This window comes from Theropithecus gelada, chromosome 18 (assembly GCF_003255815.1).
Source record: "Theropithecus gelada isolate Dixy chromosome 18, Tgel_1.0, whole genome shotgun sequence".
Lineage (NCBI taxonomy): Eukaryota > Metazoa > Chordata > Mammalia > Primates > Cercopithecidae > Theropithecus > Theropithecus gelada.
The window spans coordinates 12,602,022-12,625,114 of NC_037686.1; the positions used below are offsets into that span (position 1 = coordinate 12,602,022).

Below are 23,093 nucleotides of genomic sequence, written 5' to 3' on the forward strand. Positions count from 1 at the left end.
AAAAAAAAAAAAAAAAAAAAAAAAAAAAAAAAAAAAAAAAGAAAGCCAGGATATTTTAAGAGATGCATTCAGTGTCCACTGAATGGATGCTCTACCTTATAAATCACGTATACACAGGTGATGGGATGTAAGCATTAGTATTAGATTCTGGAAAGCAAAAGGCCTCTGTTCTAAACATTAACATAAAGTAATAAAATAGTAAGCTGAAACAGGCGCCTTAAGAACTGTGAAATCAGGCCGGGCGCGGTGGCTCAAGCCTGTAATCCCAGCACTTTGGGAGGCCGAGACGGGCGGATCACGAGGTCAGGAGATCGAGACCATCCTGGCTAACATGGTGAAACCCCGTCTCTACTCAAAAAATACAAAAAACTAGCCGGGCGAGGTGGCGGGCGCCTGTAGTCCCAGCTACTCGGGAGGCTGAGGCAGGAGAATGGCGTAAACCCGGGAGGCGGAGCTTGCAGTGAGCTGAGATCCGGCCACTGCACTCCAGCCTGGGCGACAGAACCAGACTCCGTCTCAAAACAAAACAAAACAAAAACCTGTGAAATCTTGAGCTCTCTTTTTCTTTTACCTTATTTTTCACAGAGGACCAACTAGGTTGGCAGGTTGTATAAATTCTCATGCAGTTATTTTCCAGGCAAGACCTGCATTCATCCCAGGAATCTGCCAAAGACACCTGGCATCGCCTTTCTTCTTCCTCCAGATGTTCTTGAACTTCATTCAGAAGTTTCAGGGCCTCCTAATTAAAAGTAGAAACAAAAGTCCAATTTCCATTTCATGATCTATGTGCACCTTAATTGATTTCACCCTTTGAAATGTGCACATTCTAAACTGCTTTTTCATTCTTTCTCCTTCAGGTGCCTCGCAGCTGTCAGATCTCCTCCAAAGCTTTCTGTTTAGTTTAAGAAAAGAGTGCTGATTGATCCCTACTGAAGATTGTAAATCTTATTCATCTGTTCATTCATTTGTTCATTAAGTATTTACTGAGTGTTTGCTATGTGACAAACATTACTCTAAGTGTGGGTGACCTGACAATGAAGATGCCATCCCGATCTGGGAACAATTGTGATTTACCTATTTACTGGGAAGTTTGTCTTCAATTCTCGTCCACTGGGGCATGGGGAAAGAGGGCTTTACACTTTATAAAGCTGGCACATTTTATTTCTTTCATTTATGCTGTCTTAGTTGTTGTATATGCTTAAACATTGCAAGAAAGTGCATTCTTGTATGTCAAATTAAATGTTCCCATTGAGTTATATTCTAATTGCAGAGATGCCATCCTGCATCTCTGCAATTAGAATGTAATATAATAAATATATTATATTTCTATATAATGTAATATTAAATAAATATAAATGGGAATATAAACAAGCCTTTGTTCTTCTTGTTTATATTCCCAGCGCTCCCCCTTGTGGTGCTTGCTGTACTTGGCCAAGTCCTGCTCTGGGTGGTGAGGAGCCCAGCAGCAGTGGCACCTGTCCCTGCCAGCCTCAGCCCTGCCCCTGGAGTGCCTCATGGGTGAGCACTATGGTGCAACAGACCTTTCTTCCTGTGCCCCTGCCTAAACCTCTGGCTTCCCTGCAAGTTTGGACTTCTGAACCCCAGCCCCCTACCTGCCGAGATATTGTGCAGGGGAATTAAGTGAGTATAGTGGATCTGGCCATAAGAAGAGAGCCTCAGAGCTAATGGAAATGACCCTTTCCTGGAGTATTAAGCCCAAAGAATCACCTGGGCACTGACAGTCTTCCACATCTTCTCTGCCTGGCTAGGATTTGTCAGTTGCTCTCACTGTAAAGTTCAGCTGCTAAGCCAGGTAGCGTTTGCTATGATCCACATAAGAAAACTACCAGGGCCCCAGCTTGCCAAATACACATTTTGACCCAGACAGGAGTGTGTGTGTGTGTCCTTGGACTTTGCAGAACAATTTTGGAATCTTATATCTTTTTTTTTTTTTTTTCTTTTGAGACAGAGTCTGGCTGTGTCACCCAGGCTGGAGTGCAGTGGTGCAATCTCAGCTCACTGCAACCTCCATCTCCCAGATTCAAGTGATTCTCCTGCCTCAGCCTCCCGAGTAGCTGGGACTACAGGTGTGTGCCACCATGCCTGGCTAATTTTTGTATTTTTAGTAGAGATGGGGTTTCACCATGTTGCCCAGGCTGATCTCGAACTCCTGGCCTCAAGTGATCTGCCCACCTTGGCCTCCCAAAGTGCTGGGATTACAGGCATGAGCCACTGCACCCGGCTGAGGGAGGCCGAGGTGGGTGGATCACCTGATGTTAGGAGTTTGAGACCAGCCTGACCAACATGGTGAAACCCTGTCTCTACTACAAATACAAAAATTAGCTGGTCGTGATGGTGGGTGCCTGTAATCCCAGCTACTTGGGAGGCTGAAACAGGAGAATCGTTTGAACCCGGGAGGCAGAATTTGCAGTGAGCCAAGATCACACCATTGCACTTCAGCCTGGGCAACAAGAGTAAGACTCTGTCTCAAAAAAAAAAAAAAAGGTTGTTTCTCCAAGGCAAGTAACAATACCTCCAGGATTTTCTCAATCAGTCCCAATTTTACATATTCTGCTCATTGTCCTCTTAAGCCAAAATCCTAATATTCCCAATTCCAAACTACAGTGACTGTGTACCCTTGGGCAAATTACTTAATATGTATAAGCCTTAGTCTCCTCATTTGCAAATAAGAATAATAGGAATAATAGTATCTACTTCTCAAGGTCTTTAAATTGAATGAGCTAAACAAGCAAGGCATTTATTATTATAACTAGTATCCATTATCATAGGCAAGGCATCTATTATTATAACTAGTCCAGTATAATAACTAGTATCTCTCAGGCTTCCTTCCATTCACTGCTCAGAAGCAGAACAAAAAAACAGTTACCAGGCCGGGCACGGTGGCTCAAGCCTGTAATCCCAGCACTTTGGGAGGCCGAGACGGGCGGATCACGAGGTCAGGAGATCGAGACCATCCTGGCGAACACAGTGAAACCCCGTCTCTACTAAGAAATACAAAAACTAGCCGGGCGAGATGGCGGGCGCCTGTAGTCCCAGCTACTCGGGAGGCTGAGGCAGGAGAATGGCGTGAACCCGGGAGGCGGAGCTTGCAGTGAGCTGAGATCCGGCCACTGCACTCCAGCCTGGGCTACCGAGCGAGACTCCGTCTCAAAAAAAAAAAAAAAAAAAAACAGTTACCAAATCACAGGTCCCAAGTTTTGGAAGTGAAACATTGCCATGGAAGAAGTAGACCTCTGTCTGGTAAACATTCCTAAAGGAAATGTCCTATGGATGCCCTCCATTTCCTGCTAGACATTGTACCAACTGGCAGATTCATGCTTGTAACTCTATTCCTATAGTTGACAGTTTATCAAAAGTACTATATAAACCTGGTGTTGAGCCAGGTGTGGTGGCCCGTGCCTGTGATCCCAGCCACTTGGGAGTGAGGCAAGAGGATCCCTTGAGCCCAGGAGTTCAAGACCAGCCTAAGCAACATAGCAAGACCCCATTTCATTAAAAATAAAAACAAATAAAACCTGGTTTGGGGGTCAAATCACTCTAACCTTCTCTAGGGTTTCCTGCTTAAGAAGTTTCAGATAGTCTCACTAAATATTAATAAGGAGGGGTAGCGGAAGGGGGCAGAGATGATGTGGGTCACCACTGAACAGTACCCTTGAGAATGGGTGGGGCTCAATACTGAGAGACGAGGGTTGCTAACACCATATTTGCCAATTCATAATTTGTCTAAACTGACCTTTATTCTAGGCTTTAAGTAATTTTAGGGAGGGATATTCAGGGTTAAACAGATTTTTTTTTTTCCAATTAACTTTCTAATTGAGTGCCTCAAACTCAAGAGTATAATTCAATGAATTTTTGTACAATAAGGATTTTAAGAATAAATAAAAATTCTGCTAGTTGCTTGGATTCTTCAGGGCCAGAAGTGAAATCCACATTTGCTTACTTGACCCACCCAAAGTGGAATATTCTTGTTACAGCTGTATACCCTATCCTCCTTGCCAGGAGGTTCAGGGAAGTGAGTAAAGCAGAAAGTCACTGGGTCCCCCATGCACACATCTGCTGACTTTATCTCAGTTCATTCATTACAGTGTTGGAGTAACATGTTAATTAACAAACATCTCAAACCCCAGTTTTCTTAGCTATAAAATGAAAGTAGTGGTTTACCCAGATGTTTAAAGCATTCCATGTGATAATGTGTTTGGTGAAGAGTGTATTACTGCTATCTAGTGTCTCTATTCCCAGATGGCCAGGCTCACAAGCCCACCAGGGAAGATCCCAGCTGGAGGGGCTTCCACATTTTCCTGATGAGGAGTTATTTTAGATTTCCTCAAAATCTTTTGATTGCTGCCAAAAGGGAGAAGTGTTTGCAGCTGCTGGTCCCGCATTCTCCTTTCCTTGCCAGAACCCTGACTGACTCAGGGCAGTAGGTGGGGCTGCAACATCAACCAGTCCGGTGACAGGCTGACACGCAGCTTTGGGGTCAGCCTGTCACACTACCCGGCTCCAGTTGCTTAATGGACTCCCAGAGGCCATGATGCTCAGTAGTAAAAAGATGCAAGCAGCAATCTGAAATTCAGTGGCCCCCAACTTTATAGATAGAGGGATAGTTGGAAAATATTAGAACTTCCACTTGTATTTTTAAATTAAAAATCTGACTGGGGTGGGGGGAATGGGGCATTGTTTAATATGTATAGACTTTCAGTTTTTGCAAGATGAAAATATTTCTGGAGATTGGTTGCATGACAGTATGAATGTATTTAACACTACTGAATGGTACACTTAAAAATGGTTATTATGGTAAATTTTGTTATACATATTTTACAACTTAACGTTTTTCAAAAAATAAAAATAAATTTAAAAAGTAATTCACTCTTGGCTGGGCGCAGTGGCTCTCGCCTGTACTCCCAGCACTTTGGGAGGCCGAGGTGGGCGGATCATGAGGTCAGGAGATCAAGACCACCCTGGCTAACATGGTGAAACCCCGCCTTTACTAAAAATACAAAAAATTAGCCGGGCGTGGTGGCGGGTGCCTGTAGTCCCAGCTACTGGGAGGCTGAGGCAGGAGAATGGTGTGAACCCAGGAGGTGGAGCTTGCAGTGAGCCAAGATCGCGCCACCGCACTCCAGCCTGGGCGACAGAGCAAGACTCCGTCCCCCCTGCCAAAAAAAAAAAAAAGTAATTTACTCTCAATATTAAAATTGAAAACATTTTCCAAATTATTTTCGTTACAGTTTTAATTTCCTCTTTGATTTAAGGGTAATGTTTGAAGATAACCTTTTTAAACAAAAGTCATTGTTTTGAGTGTGATGTTAATTATTAATGTCATTAAACTGCAAGTTATTCAATGTTTATAGTTTAGAAATTTACTGAACTTTATACTGTAGCATAGGAACAATTTTTTACATCTTCCGAAGACGTTTGAATATGTGTTCTCCATTGATAAAATATGTAGTTCAAGCTATAGCTATTAAATAAAGCTATTTGAATTTAAAAAAGTGAATTAGGCTGATGCATTATTGGATATACATGGTACTCTCTTGAGATGCATATGTTAGATATCGTATGTGCCCAACTGTATGTGATGACCTTGGGAAAGAGGGGATCCTCTACATTCCAGAAGAATCGACTATAGTTCCCTTGCTCTGTGCACATGCGGCCAATTATAATGAGTTGCCATGTAAGAGAACTCAGGTAGACTGATGGATTTTATTATCTAGTTTTAACTAAACTAACCTTCACTAAATGCACAGCATGGTTAACAAGATTCTTGAAAAAAAAAAAAAAAAACTTGGCAGATTTTAAAAAATGAATAATTTAAGCTCAAGTGGACCAAAAGCAACATGGCAGAGCTGACACTTGATCATTATGAGCTCTTTATTGGCCATGTGACAATGGAAAACTATGGTGATCTAATCAGATCTGGCAAGTCAACTGAAAGTTTCAAAATATTTAGAAGATTATTTGAAATATGGACTTACATCCACACTCGCTAATGGTGAATCTCACCTCACATACATATTGTGTCTTGAGATATTAATGGTAGCAATTTATATATCTAATTTATAAGTAAGTTAATATGCATATATTTAGGAGTGAGTGCTAACACATTTTTTAGTCATAGGAATGAGAGACCAAAAAACTCTGGGCCAGGCACGGTGGCCCATGCCTGTAATTCCAGCACTTTGGGAGGCTGAGGCGGGTGGATCGCTTGAGCCCTGGAGTTCGGAACCAGTCTGGCCAGCATGGTGAAACCCCATCTCTTCTAAAAATACAAAAATTAGCCAGGCGTGGTGGCAGGAGCCTGTAATCCTAGCTATGAGGGAGGCTGAGACAGGAGAATCGCCTGAACCCAAGAGGCCAAGGTTGCAGTGAGCTGGGATCAACTCCAGCCTGGGTGACAGAGCGAGTCTTTGTCTCAAAAACAAAAACAAAACAGAACAAAAAAACAATTCTGGAGACCACTGATCTAGTAAAAAACACTCTTCAAATACTTTTGACTCAATATCCTAACTCAGAAGAGACCAAGAATAATCCATTTTTGAGAAAGCAGCGTTTAAACAGAGATGACTCCCCCAGACTCCGGTTTGGAGTCTTGCAGAAGCCTATCCTACACGAAATATGTTCTTCAAGGAAGTCTGAAGCTTCCCTCAAACTTTTCCTCTAATAAAAGCAGCTACCCATAAAATGTGTTATTAAGGAAAGCAAGTAATTCATCAAGAGCGCTAACAAGTATAATATTTCCGGTCCAGATCTGTGTAAGAACAGATATTATTTTCAATGACTGTACCTGCTTTTCTTCTCTGCATTTCATCAGGGTGCTCATTAGATTGGTGTGTTCCTTCTCTTTTCTTTCCATCATGATTTTCATTTGCTTAATACCAATCAAAGCCTTCTTCACCTCTTCATCTGTGTCTACCTCCCCCACCTCAGAAAAACCTAAAAGACATGTGGCAATTTTTTCTTTGAGATCTGATCAGATTACAAAACACCGAGTTCACCAGTCTTTCATGTCTCCTAAAGATAGGCTTCACTGTTCTTTTATAGGCTCATATTCTGAAAGCAGATCATAATGAATTAGCTGTCAGCTGCCACATGGACCATACCTTCTGTTCCTCACTTGTAAGCTCCTAAACAGAGTTCACTGAACCTCATTCTTGTCAGTTTGCTCAGGCCCTGTTTTCATTTATCCATTTTTTTCTTTCATTTAAGACTCAAATGTGTTTATATTAGATAAAATTTTGCATTTTCTTCACAATTTATAGTAAGCGCCCAACTGGGGACCTCAAACAGAGTCAGCAATTTCTCTTTCTTTCAGCTTCAGTCACCTAATAAGGAGGCATGAAACCTAGAAAGTATCCCATGTAATACAAGCTTCCTTAATAACCTAATGCATATGTCTTATACACCTTTAATAAATTTAAAATTCATTGTCATTCCCTGTTCAAAATAGCTAATGTGGCCTACTAAGGAGCTTATTTTTGACTCTGATTTTAATTACAGACCCTAAATCAGCTACATTTTAGCTAATTTGTTCTTTTAAATATTAAGTACCCAAAGCATATATCACCAAGCAAAGGCTGCAAGTTAATGGCCACAGAACAACCAGATTCAATGTAATTATAACCCGTTCTTTCACTAGTTTAAGAATAATTGCACAGATTACTCTAATGGTTTAAATTTTTCAAATGCTTGAAAAGTATTTCACTGTTCATTAGAGCTGTGCTGAGATGACACCAACCATCTGGATGATACAAAAAAATGCAGTGAAAAAATTGGCAGGTTTTATCTACATGATACGAACATCTGGAAATGTGAACGCCTGCAGAGACGTGATTGGAATTTTCTATTTTTATCCAGATGTTTGGCGTCGTGATGACTTGGTTTAAGTGCCTTGAGAACGTTTCACCGTGAAAACAGCGAATATGGTTATCTCTCAACTGCAACTCACTATAAATGCCAGCAGAACAGCCAGCATGCAAACAGGACACAGCACAGACAAGAAACCAAACATACTCTTTAGGTTTTCACTGATAGCAGTTTTGTCCTTCCAAGTGGGTGCACAGTGACAATCTTTCAACCATAGCAGATACACAGTAAACACCAAGAGTGGCGGCTTCATGTTCCCGCTGTTACTGCAAAGGAAAAATAAACTCGCATCAAATGCCTTCCATTAGGTTACTTTCTGTTGGCATCAATTGAAAACACCTGGGGCTCCAAAGCATTTTTCTGTCAATTTTTCTTTATGACTTTAGACAACTTATGCTAATGTGCCAGAGACATAAGGAAGTTTGAAATGTAAGTTTAAAAAACAAACAAATTCGAGTCCCTGTTTGGTTTAAATTCTTCATGACAGTTAAATAAGGCTGCCATGTGAAGTACTTGAAACTCAATGCAATGGAGAGGATAGATCACATCCTCTCAGAGTCCAAGCTTCATTTTATTTTCTTGTCAACAGTAAACATCTGGAAACACAGAATTGATTCGAATCTGTTAGATGGATCTTTTTTTCCCCCTCCAAATTATTATTATTTTTTGTTGTTGTTGTTGTTTGAGACAGAGTTTTGCTCTTGTTGCCCAGGCTGGAGTGCAATGGCACGATCTCGGCTCACCACAACCTCCACCTCCCAGGTTCAAGCCATCCTCCTGCCTCAGCCTTCCCAAGTAGCTGAGATTATTGGCATGTGCCACCAAGTCCAGCTAATTTTGTATTTTTAGTAGGGATGGAGGTTCTCCATGTGGGTCAGGCTGGTCTCGAACTCCTGACCTCAGATGATCTGCCCACCTCAGCCTCCCAAAGTGCTGGGATTACAGGCATGAGCCACCGCGCCTGGCATTTCCCTCCAAAATTCTATGTTCTCAAGTGAGTTTTTACCTAGGTGGTTCGCTATGTTTTTTTTTTTTTAAAAAGCAAAACCAACCGCACACATTTTTCTCATACTCCTTATAAAACCCATTATGCGGTGTGAATAGTGCACAGGTAAAATTTTCTCTTCTCAGTTAATGAATTTCCCTTTGAGTTTAATTTGATATACATTAGTTACACATATTCCAAATACAGAGGTTAAAACTTTACTAAGAAAAGTTAAATAAGTTAGAATAGCCGTATGCTTTAATAAAGTTAAAACTATAAAATAAGCTAGATTATTTTAACTCCCACAAAGGGGATATTTATCTGCTTTACATATATTGACTATTTTAAAAAGAAAACAACCACAGAAACCTCCATTATTTGATCAACATTTGGAATATCTTTTTAATACAATCATAAACTAGCAACTGTACTAGTAATTATATAGTTATCACATTTTACATACATAATTTCAACTAACTCTTCTTCTTATCATTACTCTGTTTACAAAACAAAACTTTTTAATATAGTATATTTACCACTAACTTTGCAATATCTCCCCAGTGAAGTTGCCACCAGCTTCTGGAAGGACCTTTGTTTTTCTCTGCTTTAAGTTTCATCTGTGTCAGGGATTTACCTGTGTCCTATCAATTTGATGACACAGTGTTTAATCCTATTAACCCAACATTTTGAGATTAAAACTATGATCTAAAATTTGATACTGTTTAGAAGAAAACACTAGGGGGCAGGCTGTGTACACAATTGGGAACAGTGACCTTGGGCTACCTTCCTTTATACAAATGTGTTTTGATAGGACTCATTAAAACCTTAAAAATATTTTTTTAATTTTCAATTTAAAATATGTAGTTTCCTAGGTAGGCAAAATAAGTCTCTTAGATTGGAAATACTAGAAACCACAATGTGAAAGTGAGTAAACTCTTAGATAAAACAGTTTGAAAAGTGTACTTACACAGTCATGTGGCATTTTTGTTCTGTTTGTTCTTTTGACATTTTTTGACTATTAGTATATGAAGCGATATAACCCACTAAAGTGATAAAGCCTAGCATATACATAATGCAATAGATGAGTATTTTAGGTCCACTGCAATTTGCTACTTGATTAGCTGAACTGAAAATGTAGCCCTTAATGATTCATTTAAAAACAACTTAGACAGCTGTTAGTCACGATAGCCAACTCTGGAATCTACGTGATGGGTCTCTCCGGCAACTGAAATCTCAAGATCACCCTGGGCCCTGTTTGCAAGTTTTGAGAGACTAGCCAATCCTTACTTACTATGTACTCAGTACTTGTCTAAGCAGGTCAGACCTTGACAATTCTGAACTTGGCCACCTACCTTTTAGGGGCCCTACGAAGTTGGTCCTGGTCTCTGAGCAACATGCAGTCTGGAGTTTATCTTTGCTCTGCTTGGGCACAGAGAGTGACCCACATTCAAGGCCCAGCCACACCCCATGTCAGCTGCCTTGATTACCCATTAATGCCCTCTTTTAGCTGGAAACCTCTTAGCTCTGTTGGAAAACAGATCAGCTCATAGCAAGACTCAAACTATTATTATTTTTAACAGCCTAATGTCACTTCTGAGCAACTACAATCCACACCTATAAACAGATGTGTCCTATCCTGAAAGATGCATGGTTGGCCAATGGAAGAGGCAGCGCTTTGGGTATTTTTCTCAGGAGGAGCAGAGCAGAGTCCTGGAAAAGTTGGTTATAGGAAACTGTCCAGCTCTACCCTGACTCTGTGCACCGTTGCTCATTAGTTTACTATTGTCCAAGTTTGGGTCCGTTTGACGTCAAGGCTGGCATCTATGTGTTCGTTTTCTTTTTTTTTTTTTTTTGAGACGGAGTCTGGCTCTGTTGCCCAGGCTGGAGTGCAGTGGCCGGATCTCAGCTCACTGCAAGCTCCGCCTCCCGGGCTTACGCCATTCTCCTGCCTCAGCCTCCCGAGTAGCTGGGACTACAGGCGCCGCCACCTCGCCCATCTAGTTTTTTGCATTTTTTTTAGTAGAGACAGGGTTTCAACGTGTTAGCCAGGATGGTCTCGATCTCCTGACCTCGTGATCCGCCCATCTCGGCCTCCCAAAGTGCTGGGATTACAGGCTTGAGCCACCGCGTCCGGCCTGATGTGTTCTTTTTCAACAGACCCAAATTTTGTTGAAAACGGAACCAGTTTTTAGGAAGTCTAGTGGCTTCCTTCTTAGTAGCAGGTTTTTTTCTTTAATCCATGTTCCTCCTTTAAGAGCAATTTCTGAGAACAGAGCTTTATTGCTAACTAGTACTAATTACTTTGAAAATATCTTGAAGCTTCCAAAAAGGCTCTTCCTCTAATTACTTCATCTGTTTTCACAGCTGCCATTTTGTTCTTAAGATTAAGCAATACTTCATGTGAATCCGGTCACTTTCATAATTATGACATCATTATACTCAAGATTTAAGTGGATTACAAAATATTATACATAGCAGTTTGATAATTAAGGAGATTTAGAAGCAAAGTCATCTTAATTAAGAAAGATGGCAACAAGATGCATGTGGTATCAACTGGAAAATAGAGGAATCGATGGATTTCAAAATGTCAAGTTTATTGTTGCTAAGTTCAGGCTTGGACAGAGCATCTTAGATGCATGACCTAGTGGTCTTGCTAATATCTCACCCTTAAGTTAGACTTGCCCGTCCTGCCACTGGCATAGCCAGACAACCTTTGGGCTTCCGACTGGGACATCTGGCCCAGAGCAGACTAGGAAGCCTGTATTCTAACTACTCAGGCTGTGTCTTATATAGAACCAGCTCCAGGATGCAATGACAGTGGTCCCTGCAGTTATGTAATCCAGGAGAGCATGTGTCCCATAGACACCAGCTAGGATTTGCTGTCTTGCACCAGTAAGGTCCAAAAAAGATAGAAAGAGGGCAAATCTCTAACGAGTTCTCCTCAACTGACAACCAGAGACTAAGAACATGAATCAAATAACACTCTGCTTTTCAGGGTGAGAACCGGGAGGGTGAGAGGCCAGGCGCGTTAGCCTGATAGAAGTCCTTCCGCAGTCTCAAGAGGCAGTCCTCCTCCTCTGGCCCATTGAAAAAAGGTTGAGGAGAATATGCATAAGAGAAGTAAAACAAAAGATAAAGATCTAAATAAATGATCCACGTAGAATATAATAGCAGCTAATGTCATCAGACTTATCCTTCCTTCCCTTCCTCTCTTTTTCCTTCCTTCCTTCCTTCCTTCCTTCCTTCCTTCCTTCCTTCCTTCCTTCCCTCCCTCCCCCCTTCTTTCCTTCCTTCCCTCCCGCCCTTTCTTTCCTTCCTTCTTTCCCTTCCTCCCTCCCTTTTACTTCCTTCCTTCCCTCCCTCCCTCCTTTCCTCCCTCCCTCCCTCCCTTCCTTCCTCCCTCCCTTCTTTCCTTATGTCCATTTATTCAGTCGTTCATTTAATAAACTTAAAGAAGATGATTCACAATAATAAGCAAAATTTTAGAAGCAGAATGTAAATTCTCAATCAAAAATTTCCCTCTTTGCAGACAAAGGTTGGCTAACTCACTTGCTCAAAAGGAACGATGGACATAAAGATCACTGACTTAAGAGGTCAAGTTTCATTAACTTCCTTGCCACACGGTTGTCTCATGGTCCTGTCCACTTGCACCTCATCGTCCTCTCATAAAAGATGTGATTATTGGAAGAAATATTTCCAACTGTTACTCCCAGCTGTGAAGTTCTGTGATTATTATTCACATATTCTCCCCAAGCTTCCACATAGCTGGAATGTACGAAATGATTTGACGTGACCCGTAAAATGAAGAATTACAGCTACTTTGTCTCTCTTAGAGATTGCTGAGCAGGTCAAATTAGTCATTATAAATGAAAATGTTTTATTGAGCCACATAGAGTGCAATGTCATTGGAAGGTAGAACAATAACCTTTTTAAAAAATTCAGACTAGGCCAGGCACAATGGCTCAGGCCTGTAATCCCAGCATTTGGGGAGGCTGAGGCAGGCAGATCACTTGGGTTAGGAGTTTGAGACCAGTCTGGTCAACACGGTGAAACCCCATCTCTACTAAAAATACAAAAATTAGCTGGGGATGGTGGCAGGTGCCTGTAATCCTGGCTACTCAGGAGGCTGAGACGGAAGGATTGCTTAAACCCAGGAGGCAGAGGTTTCCGTGAGCTGAGATCGCATCACTGCTCTCCACCCTGGGCAACAGAGCGAGACTCCGTCTCAAAAAAAAATTTCAGACTAAACTAAAATTATTGCCGGGTGCGGTGGCTCACACCTGTAATCTCAGCACTTTGGGAGGCCGAGGCGGGCGGATCACTTGGGTCAGGAGTTCGAGACCAACCTGGCCAGCATGGTGAAACCCTGTCTTTACTAAAAACACAAAAATTAGTGGGGCATGGGGGCACGCACCTGTAGTCCCAGCTACTCTTTAGGCCGAGGCAGGAGAATTGCTTGAACCTGGGAGGTGGAGGTTGCAGTGAGCTGAGATCACAGCAGTGCACTCCAGCCTGGGCAACAAGAGCAAGACTCCATTTCAATAAAATAAAATAAAATAAAATAATTGTTTTAGTTCCATATAATAAGTAGCAAAGGTAGGCATTGAATCTAGACTTCAAACTCCTTCATGAAAAAGGTCTAGTTTGAATACAAAATGAGAAAATTATATTCCACTTAACCATCATCGTGAAGCCAGAATTTATCTGTTTGGACCAGCACTATACAAATTTAATTATTGATTAGAATGTACATTTAAAATCAAGTACATTTAAAATTTCCATTATACCCAAAATAGTGCTTCTCTTGCTTCCAGCAAGTTCAACCCTTGGAATAGTTTATTCAGCAAATGTATCGAGCACTCATTACATTCTGCACCAGGCATACAGCAGTCTCTGTGTTATAGGTGCTCACGCTGCGTTCCAAAGGGAGGGAACTGGACAACACGCAAATAAATACAGAAGCCAGAATGTATAAAAGCATGACAACTGTTATAAAGAAAATTAAATGGGAATAATGGGATAGCGAGTAACTCAGAAGGGGAGGGGCTACTTGAGGATAGGTGGCCAAGGAAGGCCTCTTTGAGGAGGAGACTTCTAATACAATCCCTGAAAGTAGAACCAGCTACACAATTTTCAGGGCCCAGTGCAAAATGAAAATATGGACCCCGTGTTCAAAGAGTATTAAGAATTTCAAGATGGCAACAATAGATCTAAACCAAGTACAGATTCCCTTCTGAGCGAGGGGTGCACATGGCACATGTGTGAAGCCGGCTGGCCTGAAAGACAAGCAGCATGCCTCTTTTGAGATCTGACAGCAAGTGCAGGAGGAGTGGGAACAAACCTGGCCGAGTGTGGCAGAGTGCGGGGACAGAAGAAGTGTGATATTAGCTGGAGATCAGAAACGTGCGTATCCTATAAGTTGGGCAGTGTAAGAAGTCAGAAATACATATATTTTTTGAAGAAAGACTGCGTAATTGTGGAGGATTTTCCAAAGGGTAACGATAATGTACTGGTTTTATTTTATTATTGTTATTTTTGTTTTTATTTATTTTTTTTTTGAGGTGGAGTCTCACTCTGTCTCCCAGGCTGGAGTGCAGTGGCGCGATCTCGGCTCACTGCAAGCTCCACCTCCCGGGTTCATGCCATTCTCCTGCCTCAGCCTCCCAAGTATCTGGGACTACAGGCACCCGCCACCATGCCCAGATAATTTTTTGTAATTTTTGTGAAGATGGGGTTTCACCATGTTAGCCAGGATGGTCTTGATCTCCCGACCTCGTGATCCGCCCGCCTTGGCCTCCCAAAGTGCTGGGATTACAGGCGTGAGCCACCACACTCGGCCAATGTACTAGTTTTAAAAGGCCACTGTTGCTGTCCTGAGAAGAATGGACTATGGGAAAGCAAGGTAGAAGGGAAGCCAGTTAGGAAGCTGTTTTAATCGCCAGGAAAGAGATAATGGTGGCTCTCTGGAGAGTGAGAAGTGGTGAGATTTGGGACTTATTTTGGAGATGGGACTGGACTGTGAGGTGAGGGGAAGTCAGAATCAAGGGTGGCTGCTGGATTCTTGACTTGAGCTTTGGATGGGGGATGCCATTTTCTGAGATGAGAAAGGCTAGGGCAGAGTGTAGTGGGGGCCATTGGCTGGCACGGGCCTTTGCTCGTGCTCTAGGAACCCTCTACCCAGCCCACCAGGGTCTAACTCTCACTACCAACAAGAATTTTTGTTGCTAAAGTCATCAAGAAGCCAATGATGACCAAATCCACTGGTGACTCTCTATCCTCTTTCTTACTTTTTGTCCTTGTGGAATTGGATGAGCAACTGATTTTAAAGCATCTCTTTTTGTGTAAATGATGCCATTAGCTCTTGGTCCTCCTCTTACCTCTCCAACTTCTTTTATTTGTAGCAGGATGTGGTTACCTTTCCCTTAATTTTTAAATTTATTAAAAAATATTTTTTCCCCTAGAAACAGGGTCTTGATATATTGCCCAGGCTAGAGTGTAGTGGTTATTCACAGGCATAATCATAGCGCTCTATAGTCTCAAACTCCTGGGCTCAAGTGATCCTCCTGCCTCAGCCTCCTGAGTAGCTGAGATGACACGCTGGAGCCACCACGCCTGAGCCCTCCTAATCTTTTTATTTCTACCCCCTTCTCACTGGCAAAACAGGATGGGTTCTTCATCCTCTCAATCTTCTTTATCTTATCCATTCCAATCTGCCACAGAGAGAGGGTCTTTAAGGATAATAATGAAGTCCAATTATGCTATGAGAGGCAATCTGTACTGGTTAAAAAAAAAAAAAAAAAAAAAAAAAGGTTGGGGGGAGGGTTATCTTGTAGGTGCTCCACTCTGAAAGACGCAAAGGTGCAGGCAAGCTGTAATAGGTGGCACAGGGCTCTCCCTGTGCTGGGCTGAGCCAGGGCCCCGGGGGGAAGGGGAGTAGGAAAGGAAAGTGTGAGGGAGACCAGGAGGAAGGAAGCAAGGAGCATGGAAAGTGGACTTGGGATCGGCCAGAAAGTGATCTGAGAGCAGGAGCAGCCAAGATGTGGGACAGAGCCTCAGAATTCCAGGCAAATTATTGATTAGCTGCTGGTAAGAGTGGGCTGGCTTTTTATGCCCACCCAACCCACAGTGGGCTCCAGCAGCCAGGTTATGAATTCATCTCTTTTTTTAATGTTTAGTTTTTATTCTTTTAGAGGCAAGGTCTCACCATGTTTTCCAGGCTGGTCTTGAACTCCTGGACTCAAGGGATCCTCCCACCTAGGCCTCTCAAGGTGTGGGGATTACAGGCATGAGCCACCTCCCCCAGCCTTGGATTCATCTCTGTTATGGTATTTGCTGAGTGTCTACTGCGTACTATGTGTCAGGCTCTGGTGTCAGACACATGACGCCTGCTCAGTCTCATTCCTGACCCTTCTTCCTCTGTCCTCCGTCAGATGTTTTCTCTTCCCTGGGCCTTTGTCCTGGGTACTCTTATTTCTACTGCCTGGAACTCTCTTTCAATGAACTTGCCCAGAACCACAGACAGGCAAAGGCAACCTTCTACCGCCTCTCTCTCTGTCGGCACAGCCCTCAGGGACTTCAGTTTCAGCGGTTCCTAACCCAGCTTTTTCCCCTCAAGCTCGCCCTGCCATATCTCCCTGTCACCAGGTCCAGCATTTGGGAACCATCCCAGACTTCTCTCTCTCCTTCAGTCCAGTGGCCAATCCAAGCACACCGCCAGATGTATTGCATCTGGACCCATGCAGTATAAAGGCCTACATGAGTCAATAGCCCTAGAAGTGCTGCGCTTTATTTTTGAGTAAGCTAAAGCAAATAGAAATCGGTAGACTAAACAAGCAAAATCATACATAATTAAAAATCAAGTTTTTCTTTAAATTCTGGCCACATTATTATGACCCTGGCAAATGTGTTTTACTTTGGTTCTTGATCTCCATGACAGCAGGATGGGTAAAATACCATAAGTAGTTGATGATAACATAGAGGAATGAATCTTTCTAACCATTGTACAGTAACATTTAAGTCTCATCCTCAAATCCGTTATTGGCTAAGTTGTTCCAAGTCCAAATTAATTAAGGAAATATAAACAGGAGCATATATATAGTATCAGAATATCTCACTTGTTTTGTTAAGTTTGTCCTGAGCAAATCAGATTTTCTTTTCAACTTGAACTGACCTAATGCAAAATCCAAAATCCAAAATGCTCCAAAATCTAACTTTTTTTTTGAGACAGAGTCAAGCTTTGTCACCCAGGCTGGAGTGCAATGGAGTGATCTCTGCTCACTACAACCTCTGCCTCCCAGGTTCAAGAAATTCTCCTGCCTCAGCCTCCCGAGTAGATGGGATTACAAGCGTGCACCACCACACCAGTCTAATTTTTTAATTTTTAGTAGAGACAGGATTTCACCATGTTGGCCAGGCTGGTTTCGAACTCCTGACCTCAAATGATCCACCTGCCTTGGCCTCCTAAAGTGCTGGGATTGCAGGCATGAGCCACTGTGCCTGGCCAATCTAAACTTTTTAAGCACAGAGAGACAAGTAGAAAATTCCACACTTAACCTCATGTGATGGGGTCACAGTCAGAATACAGGCACATAATACACAATTTATTCAGTGTTCCCCAAGGGAAAAAGGACCCTCCCAGCTCCCTTCTGCTGCAATATAACTTTTCTGAGCATGCCAGATATATATGTCATTTTTTAACTAAGTGCTTATGTGTAAGTATAAGAAAATGATTGCTTATCAGTAGCGTATCAATTCGGAATGAGGAATGATGGTGACACCAGACAACTACAGACTGTCCTTGTGGGTGGCTGAGACAGGGACACCTTGCTTTCTGATGGTTCAATATATACCAACATTCTTTTATGTGCAAAATTATTTAAAATATTGTGTCAATTTACCTTCACCCTACGTGTATAAGGTGTATATGAAACATAAATGAATTTTGTGTTTAGACGTAGATTTTATCCCCAAGATATCTCATTGTGTATATGCAAATATTTCAAAATCCCAAAACATCCAGAACCTGAAACACTTTGGCGTCAAGCATATCAGATAAGGAATACTCATTCTATATTATACGGAAAAAAGAATCCTTGTGTGCTGACTCTGGATTATTGGAAGATAAAGACAATAGATTTAGATTATTATAGTGGTCAAGTAAATTATTTGCATATCTTATAAATAGATCAACAGGCCTTATGAAAACTCTTTGGTTATTGCCAGATTTGTATCTAAAAGGCAGTAAGAGATCCAGGCCATTATCTGCCATGCTTGAAAAAACTTTATTTATTATTTGTTTGTTTGTTTAGAGACAGTGTGTCACTCTGTTGCCCAGGCTGGAGTGTAGTGGTGAGATTGTGGTTGACTGCAGCCTCGACCTCCTGGCCTCAAGTGATCCTCCCACCTCAGCCTCCCAAAGCACTTAGACTACAGGCGTGAGCCACTGCACCTGGTTGACAAAGCTTTAATACTGAACCACTTGTTAGCCAAAATGTCACAGAAGTTGTTTGTTCTTTTAATCAAAATTGTGAATTAATATGACTTTTCTTATAGTAGGTGAAAGTGAATAATTTTTAAAATTGTGTGTCTGCATTAAAAAAACAAAACAAACACCTCCCTGATCACCACGATCAGATAATACCTAGGGGATTTTTTGGCCTGTCCATTTGTCAGGGTCCTGGAATAAGACAGAATTATTCTCACTTGAGTAAGGGGATGAAACAATGATTCTGGAGCTCAGTGAGAGCTAGAGCTGGGACCGTGGTTGCCTTGTGGGAGCAGTAGCCTTCAAGGGGAACCCAAGAAACCAGCAGACTCAGACCTGGTGATGCCAACGCAGGGTCAACTTCGCAAGGGCACAGAGCAAGACAGAGAAGTGAGAGCACGGGCAGACATAAACAGAGCACCCAGCACAGCCTCACTCTGCTTTGGTCTGGCACGCATCTGACGGTTCCATGATGGTCACTAACGCTTTTTAGATGGAGGGACTGTAGTTCATCCTTCTGCACTGTGCAACTGATGACTGCTCAGATACATACACAATTTTGAGGACTATATATAACTGTTGGCTTTTTTTTTTCACCCAAGATCCTAATTAATTACTATAAAGAGGCAATTGGGTGAAGTGCACAAATGGCACAGAAGAAGTTTTAGAGCCAGGGGTGGTGGTGTGTGCCTGTAATGTCATCCCAGCTACTCAAGGAGGCTGAGGTGGGAGGATCACTTAACAGGAGGAGTGGAGACCAGCCTGGGCAATATAGCAGGACCCCAATCTCTTGAAAATTTTTTAAAAGACTGGGCACAGTAGTTCACTCCTATAATCCCAGCACTTTGGGATGCCAATGTGGGAGGATCACTGGAGCCCAGGAGTTTGAGACCAGCCTGGACACCAGGGTGAGACCCCGTCTCTACAAAAAATTTTTTAAAAATTAGCTGGGTGGTGGCATGCACCTGTAGTACCAGCTAATCAGGAGGCTAAGGTGGGAGGATCACTCCAACCCAGGAGATCAAGACTACAGTGAGTTGTGATTGCACCACTACACTCCAGCCTGGGCAACAGAGCTAGACCTTGTCTAAAAAAATTTTTTAAATAAAATAGGCTGGGCGTGGTGGCTCATGCCTGTAATCCCAGCACTTTGGGAGGCCACAGTGGGTGGATCATTTGAGGTCAGGAGATCGAGACCTGCCTGGTCAACATGGTGAAACTGCGTCTCTACTAAAAATACAAAAATTAGCTGGATATAGGTGGTGCAAGCCTGTAAGCCCAGCTAGTAGGGAGGCTGAGGCAGGAGAAGTGCTTGAATCCGGGAGGCAGAGGTTACAGTGAGCTGAGATCGTGTCACTGCACTCTGGCCTGGGTGACAGAGCTAGACTCTGTCTCAAAATAAATAAATAAATAAATAAATAAATAAATAAATAAATAAATAAAATATAGACAGGTATAGCGGTGCATGCCTGTAGTCCCAGATCCTCGTGGGACTGAGGTGGGAGGATCACTTGTACCCAGGAATTTGAGACTTCAGTGAGCTATGAACATGCCACTGAACTCCAGCCTGGCAATGGAGAGGGACGTGACTCTAAAGAAAAGAAAAGAAAAGAAAGGAAAGGAAAGGAAAGGAAAGGAAAGGAAAGGAAAGGAAAGGAAAGGAAAGGAAAGGAAAGGAAAAGAAGTCTTAGGAAGCCTACTAAAATTATTACAGATATTCTATGAACACTGCAAAGTAGTGAGCACTGAGGGTGATCTGGCCTTGCCCTGTGGCAAGGAAGGCTAAAGAGAGATGCCCAAGAACATTCCTGCTCTAAACACTCTGGGAGAATCATATCTCACATTTATTTTTGTTTGTGTGTATGTGTTTGTTGTTTTATGTTTTATTATATAATCCTCTTTTGCTTTTATTCTCCAAGTCTTTGATAAAATCTCTTTCATTTGAGAAGACTCTAATAGCCTTTTGACTACATCAGAAGAAGCCGGTGGTTGATCTGGGGCGAGCCCTCGGTGAGAAAGCCACGCTTAATTCCTGGGACGCTGACTGATGTTTTGGCTTCTCCTGACCAGGGGTGAGGACAAGGAAGATGGGGTGGGAATGAGGGGTTGGAGGATGGCCAGAGTCTCAGAGCTGTGGGTCCTGGTACTTTGCAAAGAAATGTCATGAAGAAAGCATTCTGATTTGAGGGGAAGCTGGACTTCCATGTTGTGGATGATGGGCTGGTCCTAAGAGGGAGGTGGCCAGTAGGTTCCCTCAGAGAAAGGTTGGTGACAAGGAAAATTGTTTCCTGCCCTGTGCTGTTTTTCCCCTAGAGTCGGTGGTGGGGAGTTAGGAGTCAGGCTGTGCACACCCTGGGGACAGGGGATTGAGGGACTGTGGCTGTCCTTCTTCCTGCTGTGGGTCTGCACGGTGGTGGTAGCGTCGTTCCAAGAGAGGACCCGGACCTAGGAGCATGAGGAAGCAATTCCCAGCCAAGGTGCTAGATACCATCTGGGGAAGGGGGTTCTTCCTGCCACCCACAGGGGAGGACTTGAATATTCTTATTTGGTATATTCTTAAATATTCTTCCAGAATGATCTTGGAGGGCAGAAAACCTAAGGAACATTTGGGTAACGTGTAAATTCATTAAAACATAGAATAAAAAAGAAAAGAAAAAACTGCTATACTGGGGCCGGGTGTGGTGGCTCACGCCTGCAATCCCAGCACTTTGGGATACTGAGCGGGGTGGATTGCTTGAGGCTGGCATTCAGGCAACATGGCAAAATCCCATCTCTACAAAAAATACAAAAATTATCTGGGCGTGGTGGCGTGTGCTTGTAGTCCCAGCTACTCAGAGGCTGAGTCGGGAGGATGGCTTGAGCCTGGTAGGTGGAGGTTGTAGGGAACCAAGATCGTACCACTGCACTCTAGCCTGGGTGACAGCACAAGACCCTTTCTCAAAAATAAAATAAACAACAAAAACCCACTATACTGGAATTACTCTAAAGCAGATGATACAAAATACCATGCATGTTTTCCTGGTATGTATCCTTTATCATTTTCTTTTTTCTGCTTTTTTGAGACAGGGTCTCATTCTGTCACCTAGGATTTCCCACCTTAACTTCCTAAGTAGCTGGGACTACAGGCATGGGCCACCACACCTGGCTAATTTTTGTATTTTTTATAGACAGGGGGTTATACCATATTGCCCAGGCTGGTCTCAAACTCCTGGGCTCAAGCGATCCACCCACCTAGGCATCCCAAAGTGCTGGGATTACAGCGTGAGCCACCGCGCCCTGCCTCATTTTCATTCTTGACACTTTCCATGACTGTATAGAATGTTCTTTCTTCAAATTAAAAGTAATTTAAAAACTATTTGAGGAATGCCATGATACAATAATGCTTAATAGTAATAGCACATTGTACAATAGGAGCCCAAACAACTAAAAAACCAGAATTTTTAGAACAGCAATATCTTTTAAAATGTCAAATCAAAACAAACACCATTTTAAGTTTACTTAAATATTTAAAACGATTGTACTGAGAACCAGTGTCCGTATGTCTTTATTATTGTTGAAAGGAGTTAGCCAGCTTGCTTTAGGCGGAAAGCAAGGGAAGGGTCGCCAGAGAACCTCCAACCCATGTTTTGTGCAGATAAGGGAGCGTGCACAGGCGGCTTGCCTAAACATGTCCCTAGCGGATGAAGGGCCCACATATGCACTGGGGGAGTGCGGTGGAGCCACCAGGAATTCATGCCTTATATGAACAGGGAACTCAGCCCCATCAGCTTTTATATAGAAGCCCTTGTATTCAATTATGAAGGGGCAACCGGCAACCTGCTTTCAGGACCCCACTCTTTCCCGAGAGCTTTCCTTTTTGCTTAATAAATTCTACGCCACTCATTCTCTGATGTCCGGGTACCTATTTCTTCCTGGGCATAAGACAAGAACACAGACCCAACTGAGCTAAGGAGCAAAAAATCCTGCATCACTGTTGTCAAGTTTTACTTTAGATTTTAAGTTCATAGTTTATGTTAAATTATTGTTTTCATTTGAAAAGGATATTCTTTGGTTATTAATAAAGCATGTGTATGTATATATAGAAATATATGTATGAAACAAAATAAACTCTTTTTTGTTAGTAGTAGTACTTGCTGGCTGCACATTGCATTGAGGGTTACTTTTTCCTACTTTTGCCACTCTTCATCCCACATAACCGATCACTAAATCCTATCCATTCCATTCCATTCATTCATACAAAAAGTATTCATTGTATATGAATGTTCATAGCAACTTTGTTCATAATAGCCCAAAACTGGAAACTTGGAAACCACCCAAATGTCCTTTAATGGGTTGAATGGGATGAATAAATTCTAGTACATCCAAGCCATGGAATACTACTCAGTAATTAGAAGGAGTGAAATATTGATACACACAACTTAGATGAACTTCAAAGAAATTATGAAGGAGGCCGGGCGCGGTGGCTCAAGCCTGTAATCCCAGCACTTTGGGAGGCCGAGACGGGCGGATCACGAGGTCAGGAGATCGAGACCATCCTGGCGAACACGGTGAAACCCCGTCTCTACTAAAAAATACAAAAAACTAGCCGGGCGCGGTGGCGGGCGCCTGTAGTCCCAGCTACTCGGGAAGGCTGAGGCAGGAGAATGGCGTAAACCCGGGAGGCGGAGCTTGCAGTGAGCTGAGATCCGGCCACTGCACTCCAGCCTGGGCTACAGAGCGAGACTCCGTCTCAAAAAAAAA

General features: G+C 42.6%; 1 protein-coding gene across 4 annotated transcripts in view; it reads right to left on the reverse strand.

Moving 5' to 3' along the window:
* CLUL1 (clusterin like 1) overlaps nt 1–23,093 on the reverse strand; it is a 58,604-nt gene that overhangs the window by 26,456 nt on the left and 9,055 nt on the right. Inside the window, exons 1-4 of one of the 4 annotated variants that reach the window (XM_025364948.1) lie at nt 9,406–9,498; nt 8,032–8,150; nt 6,806–6,954; nt 572–739 (exon numbers count right to left, since the gene is read on the reverse strand). In XM_025364948.1, coding sequence (XP_025220733.1) covers nt 572–739; nt 6,806–6,954; nt 8,032–8,137 — 423 coding nt within the window. In that variant the 5' untranslated portion in view covers nt 8,138–8,150; nt 9,406–9,498. Of the gene's footprint in view, nt 1–571; nt 740–6,805; nt 6,955–8,031; nt 8,151–9,405; nt 9,499–13,283; nt 13,403–23,093 lie in introns of those variants that run through there. The other 3 variants (XM_025364946.1, XM_025364949.1, XM_025364947.1) reach the window with 3 other exon arrangements.